General features: G+C 45.4%; 1 protein-coding gene across 1 annotated transcript; it reads right to left on the bottom strand.

Moving 5' to 3' along the window:
- Positions 1 to 722: 722 nt before the first annotated feature.
- Positions 723 to 3,463, bottom strand: LOC100194495 (early growth response protein 2b). The gene is made up of 2 exons (XM_014216592.3): positions 3,077 to 3,463; positions 723 to 2,598 (listed from the first exon to the last, which is right to left on the bottom strand). Exons 1-2 carry the CDS (start codon positions 3,246 to 3,248, stop codon positions 1,487 to 1,489), a joined length of 1,284 nt encoding a protein of 427 aa, XP_014072067.1. The 5' UTR covers positions 3,249 to 3,463; the 3' UTR covers positions 723 to 1,486.
- Between the last annotated feature and the right edge of the window lie 5,091 nt (positions 3,464 to 8,554).

Raw genomic sequence — 8,554 nt, forward strand, 5'->3', positions numbered from 1 at the left:
AGGGAGTGGAGGACATCGTGGACATGGGAGGAGATAATGGCAGGGGACAAGACCCTGCCATGGAGACAGGTGGAGACAGCAAGAGAGGAACGGCAAAGGTGGAACGAAGACCGGGACTGTTACAGGGGTACACGGTTGGCATTTAAGCCTGAGAGGCAGCCCCAATAATTTGTTTTGGGGGGGCACACGGGTAGTTTGGCGGGGCCAGGATTAAGCCGCAAGCCAACTCCCCGTGCTTATTGTAGGCAGCCTATTACTGGTCAGGTCCCGTGCTTTGGAGTGATGCGCACGGCGTTGAGGCCAAGCATTTACAGGCCGGTGTGCGCGGTGCCAGCGCCCCGGATTTGCCAGGGGGAAGCGTAAATGAACTTTTGATTATTATTTTTTTAATTTCATTTAACCTTTATTTAACGTATTATTATTCGTATTATTATTGGATGTCCTGTGTGTATAGATCTCTACATGAACAACGGTAAAGATCTTTCCTGTTGTACTAGTTGTTAACCAATAACATCAGAACAGCACGGATAGACGGTGAGTGGGAGCAGCCTTGTGAAGGCATGACTCACATCACACTGATGTTACACGGGAATTACCATGCCCACCCCTTTGTGGTGTACTTTCCAATAATATTACATTATATTCCTTGTTTGTTTCAGAGTTTACTTTATTTGTATTTACTTCACAAGAAATAACCAGGGCCTTTCTGGAGGCCATTGAGATATTATTATTATTTATTTTAATCAACATTAACATTTACTGAGTCGGGGAAACATTCACGAAAAACAAAATGTCAAGTCGGTTTGAGTTCAGTTATTTACATTCCTTATTGTTAGACATAAACCACAACACTTTCCATAGTTACACGGCACAATGTGTACAAAAATATACATATAATCAAACTTTGATATTAAATGACGAAATGTACAATTTCATTAAATCGTCCTCGTACTGACAATGTACAAAAATAACAAGGGGGGGAAATACAATCAACCAACATGTTAAAATTGACACATTTTTGTCTAGTAAATAATTTAAAACACTTTTTTCCTTCTCAAATTATTGCAAATAACGTTCGTTCCATGCAGGGTTGAGTATATTGTCGCCTATTGGCGCGTCAGTGTAAATGTGCTTGATATCTTTCCTCTATATGTTTATTTCCGATACATGAAGAGAATATAGGCAGCCACGTGTTAAAAGTATATTGTCTATTAACTTGACTGCCTTCAGTAGGGATAATGCAAACAAAGTGCGTTTCTCTCAGCCACCAAACTTAAGAGGATACATCGTGGGAACGTTTGTTGCGCAACCAGAATGATGCGTAATTTAACGCGTGAAAGAGAATTATGCTGTTGCATGTAAAGTTCGTTCCATATTGTATTTTGAACTTGCAGCTTCCAAAACAATTAAACCTCAATCTTTATTGTCTTTAGTTAATCAAGGTTTCTAAATATTTATTCCATAAACATATTGGCTATAGTGTGTTCTATACCGGCCGCGTGGGGCATCCCGTTAGCTGTCCGGTACTGGAGGAGCAGACTCCGTTAGATGTGCTTATAGAACCGGTACCGGGACGATCAGAGTTCGTGTTGTTTAATGACGCAGCGGATGATTTTCTTTCTTTCTGTCTGAGATGAATCTTGGTATGTCTTTTGCGCTCGTCGCTTCTCGCAAACTTACGGCCACAGAAATCACAGGCGAAGGGCTTCTCTCCCGTGTGCGTGCGGATGTGCGTGGTGAGATGGTCGCTACGGCTAAAGTTCCTCATGCAAATGCGACACTGGAACGGTTTGTGTCCCGTGTGAATCCGGATGTGTCTGGTCAACTCGTCAGACCGGGAGAAACGCCGGTCGCAGCCCTCCGCTGGGCATGGATACGGCCGCTCGTGGACCGGGGTTTTGCTCGGTCTGTTGGGATATTTTCTGGGCCGTAGGATGGGTCTCAGGGGGAGATTCTGGGGGCTGTACGCTGTGGGGAGTCTGGGTCCATCCGAAACCGGCCCACCTAATGTAAAGTTCCTAATAGTGTTCAGGGGAGTCAGAGGCGGGGGTACTCTGAAGGAGTCCAGTGGGCAGGGGAAGGGCTTGCGGTCAGGCATGGCCTGCATGTCCCTCTGACAGGTCGGCTGAAAGAACCCATAGTCTGGGATGATGGGGAAAAGACCCGAATCTGTGTTGGGCTTCGGGGAAGAGTAGGACGGTGGCGGGTAGGAGATACCGGGGCCGGTGGAGAGGAAGGCCGACGGGTCTTGGTAGACCTCCCCACAGCCGTAGGGAGGCGGGGAAGAGTAGAGGTGGTGCTCCATATCGGCCTGGTTCTGAGCCATGGTGCAGCTGAGCGTGGAGGAGAAGTGACCGGGAGATCCGGAGGACGCCGGGGAGGATGAGGCAGAAGATGGCTGGGTCATACCCAGGATTCCCGCACTCACTATATTGATGACGCCCTCGGGGTTCCAGTTACCGGGATACTGAGAGTCGATGGAGAACTTTCCCATGTAGGTGAAGGTCTGGTTCCGATGACCAGGCGGCTGGGAGAAGCTAGAGTAAGACAGATCAAGAGAGCGTTTCTCTAAGCTCATATCGCCACTCATCAAGCCATCTGGAAGATAAGAAGAGACATCTTAGCAGATAATCACGAAACAAACAAATCAGAGAGCTTTAATTAAAACACACGCTGCAAGGTCCGTTCTGGTGCGCACAGTGTTTGGTGCGTGCTGCGCGCTCGCGTCCTTTACCCACGGGTCATTCATTCAACTTTTCAAAGGGAAGCCGTGTTACTTTTATGAACACTTTTTTTTGGGGGGGGGGAAGTGCGTAACTCTAGCCATGTGCCTCTAAAACATAACATTGATACAAATATCAAGACATACATTTGTCCCACAACTATTAATTCTAAATATTTCCAAAAGCTCTTGGCCAAGATTTAAAAAAAAATGCAATATCAAACATTATGCATAATATTATAACCTATACGTAGTAACCTATATGTTTCCTCTCCAATAACCAACACAGCACATGTTGCATTCTCTAAAAGTCCCCATGATATCAAAACAACAGCATGTATAGTCCAAGCTTACCTGGAGCTCCGCTAAGATGGTCGTGGTAGTGGCCTCCTAAATCAGCGTTAGGAAAGATAGCCACGCCGGGCGGTAGACTGTCATGATCCACAGAGTAGATAGTATCAGAGACAGGATGGACATACCCACCCAGAGAGACCGGGACTTTCTCTAAAGTTTTAGCCGTCATCATTTAACTAAAGGGTCCTCGCTGTTTTTTCCCCAGTGGTTTAAACGGTATTTTTTTATTAAACCGGCCTGTTTGAGTATATGTGGCCAATTACAGTCCTATCTTACACTGAAACATCTGGTAACCAATCCGGAGAAATGAACACAATCTGAAGCGTGTGTTGATACCACGTCTATAAATCTACTCTACTCTCTCCAGATCATCAGGCTGTTTTAGTGAATGACGGATCCGAGCAGCACGAGTAGCAGCACTATGTATTTATCAGGTGGCAGTGAATGCGCCACGACGTCACTGCCCATACAAGGACCGTTTGGTTAGAGAGGAGGCGCTGGGAGATCCTATTGGCCCTGGGCTGTCAATGGAGAACCCACAAATGAAAGTTGACAATATAAAGCGATAAAATATGTTTGTTTTTTCTTCCCCCCCCCCCACTCCCCCCCATGCAGTTTCCATTAGCACGAAAATTATAAAACAATACAGGTGAAATGAAATGGGACAAATGCAAGATGGCATGTTATTAGTTTAGACTGGACATCAATGTTACAATCTTATCTGATCTATAAGATGTGAAATGTTTCCTCTACACATCGCCTTCAAAATAGGAATTCCGGTTCTTCTCTAAAAACCATACATGGTTTTATCCGGTATATCTAAGAACACCCCCTTTGCCTACATATAAGGGTTCTATTCCGGAATATGAGCGTCGGAAACTATCGAGTCTTGCCGAGCAAGAGCAGTGACACAACTACCATCGCAAACCACAGTCAAATGAGAGCCACAATCACGGAATTTTCACCTTCGCTGCGTTAAAAACTCGGAAACTTTGTCAGGGTCGTTTGAATACGCTTTGCTTTAGGAAAGACTGGGCTTACAGGCCTATTTAGTTATGAGCTATTTATATCACTTGAAGGGGGAAATTGTTTGTCTTGAAGTTTTAATGACTTTCACATCCTGAAATGAAACGGGTAAAGGCACATGGTCTAATGATAACGGAACATATGGATACAGTATGTATATTTTACTATAATCTATTATAGTAAAAATAGAAGTTTTATATTGTTAACATAGGCTACTAATAATATGATTATCGTATTTGTTGTTATTATTATTTATTATTATTAAGTGGTTGTTGATTCTCAATACTATTGCCCTCCAGTGGTGTTGTACGGAACTGAGAGGGTCGACTCATCTGACCGGCAGGCCGACCAGGCTACTTACTGTCTGGTGTTTCAATGATACACATCTATAAACCTCCTCAACCCCACACGCATTATAGAAAACCGGATATAGTTCAGGAAAAACCTTTCCGTTCAGAGGCGATAAGGCCGATGCATGAAATAATGCAATTGGGCACAGCTTGGGTAGACTCGGTATACTGGTAAAGTCCCCCCGTGGGTTGAGAGACTTGAAAGTTAAAAACTAGATGGGTGGGTGGGCCGTTCGGGGCCCTAGTTGGAAGGCAATTTCCAGATTGTGGCTGTGTCAAGTAACGCGTGGGAGAAAATTATCTAAATTTAAACATTTGATGGCAATAAAAAGTGATTACATTTTCTTGATACTTACACATTAGACTATACGTATTATTGTTATTATTATTGTGAATAGTTAGGCTTATTATTATTATGTTGATATTACTATAATAACGATTAAATAACAATTATTGCTAATAATAATAATAACAACAGTATATAGACAAGAATGAATCCTTCATGATTCAGCTCCCTGACTCTGTGAATTGGGGGGGGGGGGGGGGGGGGGAAGAGGCTCTGGTTGATTTGCGAGGTTTCCGGTTTGAAAGGAAACCGCACGGAACATCATGATCACACACTCCTCACATTAATCCGTCTGGGAGTCAATAAAGGCCTGTCAATGACAACTCCATTAATTTAACACGGGCCATGCTGCTGCTGCGGCGGGCGCCTTTCACCGGCCCGTCAGTTAAAACCGTATCATTAGCAATATGAGAACTGACTGTGAATAAGTCTTTCACTTTAGACCGCTGCTCAATTGAGACTATTGTAGCCAAAAATGGCTATAGATCATTTATCTGTTGTCAGGGTTGTATTGGAGATAATGAGAGATAATGGTAGACTGCTTGATAAGTGAATTATTCGACCTCCGTATTTACATTTCCTATATGTAGGACGTTTAGAGGTCGAAACTACAGGAGAGATGATGGGACTACGCGGAGTTGAGTGATAGGAACAGAATGATGACTGAAAAACGTATGTTTATCAATCACGACTTTTTAAAATTATGTTTTAAAAAAAAAAAATCTTCCAGTATTAAAACAGCAGATTCTGTATTTGTTAATTAAGATAGTCCAAAGTTGTTACAGAAACGTTGCAAAATTATTAGCATCCATTTGCTCTTGGATACCAACGGTTCAGTGTGTAAAAGCGCATTTCTCTTCTCGTCATCCTGAACGTTATAATATCAGACTCAATAGGTCGTCAGGATCTGGCCTGTGTGCTCACAGACAGACAGGGACAGCACGTTGTATTACCTGTCCTGGAAGCAGCCTAAACATGTTGTATTACCTGTCCTGGAAGCAGCCTCAACATGTTGTATTACCTGTCCTGGAAGCAGCCTAAACATGTTGTATTACCTGTCCTGGAAGCAGCCTCAACATGTTGTATTACCTGTCCTGGAAGCAGCCTAAACATGTTGTATTACCTGTCCTGGAAGCAGCCTCAACATGTTGTACTACACTGCTTCACTGGGTTTAATCCTATAAACATTTGTCATAAAAAAAAAAAAACTCAGTCTACAATATTAAACATTTATCTCTGCCAAAATGTGACCATCAAGCAGAGAATAGTGTCCCCTCTAAAGGAACTGAACCAGAACCATTCATATTACACTAGGAGGCTGTAGGAGCAGGTCCAGCTGCCAGAACCATTCATATTGAACTAGGAGGCTGTAGGAGCAGGTCCAGCTGCCAGAACCATTCATATTGAACTAGGAGGCTGTAGGAGCAGGTCCAGTTACCAGAACCATTCATATTGCACTAGGAGGCTGTAGGAGCAGGTCCAGTTACCAGAACCACTCATATTGCACTAGGAGGCTGTAGGAGCAGGTCCAGTTGCCAGAACCATTCATATTGCACTAGAGGCTGTAGGAGCAGGTCCAGTTACCAGAACCATTCATATTGCACTAGGAGGCTGTAGGAGCAGGTCCAGTTACCAGAACCACTCATATTGCACTAGGAGGCTGTAGGAGCAGGTCCAGTTACCAGAACCATTCATATTGCACTAGGAGGCTGTAGGAGCAGGTCCAGTTACCAGAACCATTCATATTGAACTAGGAGGCTGTAGAAGCAGGTCCAGTGAATTTAGTTTGGGTCTGCATGAGATCACTAGACTGAGGAGTCACTCTCACGTTAGAAGAATTAAGTCTATTCAGAAAAATAGAGCAAAATAGTGTGTGTGTGTGTGTGTGTGTGTGTGTGTGTGTGTGTGTGTGTGTGTGTGTGTGTGTGTATGCGTGCGTGCTCGTGTTTGTGTGTGTGTGTGTGTGTGTACAGTGTGTGTGTGTGTGTGTGTGCGTGCTTGTGTTTTTGTGTGTGTGTGTGTTGGAATGCCCCCCTTCACCCACCATGTGAGTTTCTGTTTAAGCCCGTCGTTCCAAACGGTAAGGCTGTAACACACTAACACACTGTGTCTTCTAATACAGAACGAGAGCAGCCTTTGGTTCTGACCCACTACAGAGCCTCTCGTTCATGTCGATGCTTCCACAACTACCTCACCGCTGAATGTTACCTTTGTGTCTCTGATCGACTTCAGACACTTTAAAAAACTTTCATCCACACATTCTAGTGACATGAAAGCCATTGAGCTGTCTGAGGAAGGAAGTTCAGAGGAAGGTCCTTTTGTTTTGGGCCCGGTACCGCCTACACAGTGTCCTGCGATTTCATTGGACCTTCTAACTACACGCTGCAACAAGCTGTTCTGTGGAGCCCCCCCACCCTGCAACGAGCTGTTCTGTGGAGCCCCCCCACCCTGCAACGAGCTGTTCTGTGGAGCCCCCCCACCCTGCAACGAGCTGTTCTGTGGAGCCCCCCCACCCTGCAACGAGCTGTTCTGTGGAGCCCCCCCCCACCCTGCAACGAGCTGTTCTGTGGAGCCCCCCCACCCTGCAACAAGCTGTTCTGTGGAGCTCCCCCACCCTGCAACGAGCTGTTCTGTGGAGCCCCCCCCACCCTGCAACAAGCTGTTCTGTGGAGCCCCCCACCCTGCAACGAGCTGTTCTGTGGAGCCCCCCCACCCTGCAACGAGCTGTTCTGTGGAGCATAGAGAGACCACCACTATCTCTGTCTAACTAACATGTCTCCGCTAACCTTCTCAATCGAACTGTGTAGTATTGTCTAATCTATACCCCCCCCCCCCCAGTCCACCAGTCCAGCACGGACGTCGTCACGCAGAAAGACCATCCGTTAAAGATCGTGTTTCCTAAACGTCCGAAACAACTCCTCGGTGGTTATCGACTGGAGTGCGTCTCTGTGAATCACTCCCGGCATTCGATCGCTGCGACCGGGCGACGGTCAGACCAGACATTTTACGTTGTTCTTTTCTGAGCTACCTGCCACGAGGCCCGTCGGTGTGCCTGTCAGGAACCACGGGCATTTCTCCCACCTAATAGCTTTCGGGCCTGAATAAATACTGGTGACAGAGTGATGCTGGGAATCGGCAGGGCTGTGCTGATTACCCTGTTAGTACAGTGTTAGAGGGGTGGCTACCAAATGGAACCCTATTCCTTATGTAGTACACTACTTCTGATCAGGGCCCGTAGGGCCGTAGGGGAATAGGCTACCATTGGGGGGGGGGACAACCCATCGTCACAGGTGTTTAAACATGGAAGCCTGAACGTCCATAATGAGACGAGGTAATGAATCTGCCTTGTTTTACGAGCCGTATTAACTAGTGTCACCTTTTTTTTTTTTCCTGGATAACATGACCCGCTCGAGCTCACTGCTCGATGCAGGGACATTTCCTAGCTCGAATGATCCTTCTTCTCTTGTGGTCTAGTTAAATAGAGTAAGGTTGTTTTATTAATCAAGACTGTTCTGAATACTGGTGTCTGTCTGAAGGAGAAGGGGCTTGTAGCACTGTGGAGATGTGTTGTCACGCAGTGACCTTAGAGATCCTTATTTATTCTCTATGGTTGGTTAGATCAGGGTGTGACTCGGGTGGGGAATATCTATGTTTTCTATTTCTTTGTTTTTGAGCAGAGTGTGGTTCCCAATCAGAGGCAGCTGTCTATCGTTGTCTCTGATTGGAAGCCATACTTAGGCAGCCTGTTTTCCACCT

The sequence above is a fragment of the Salmo salar genome, chromosome 01 (genome assembly GCF_965601325.2).
Source record: "Salmo salar chromosome 01, fSalSal1, whole genome shotgun sequence".
Classification (NCBI taxonomy): Eukaryota; Metazoa; Chordata; class Actinopteri; order Salmoniformes; family Salmonidae; genus Salmo; species Salmo salar.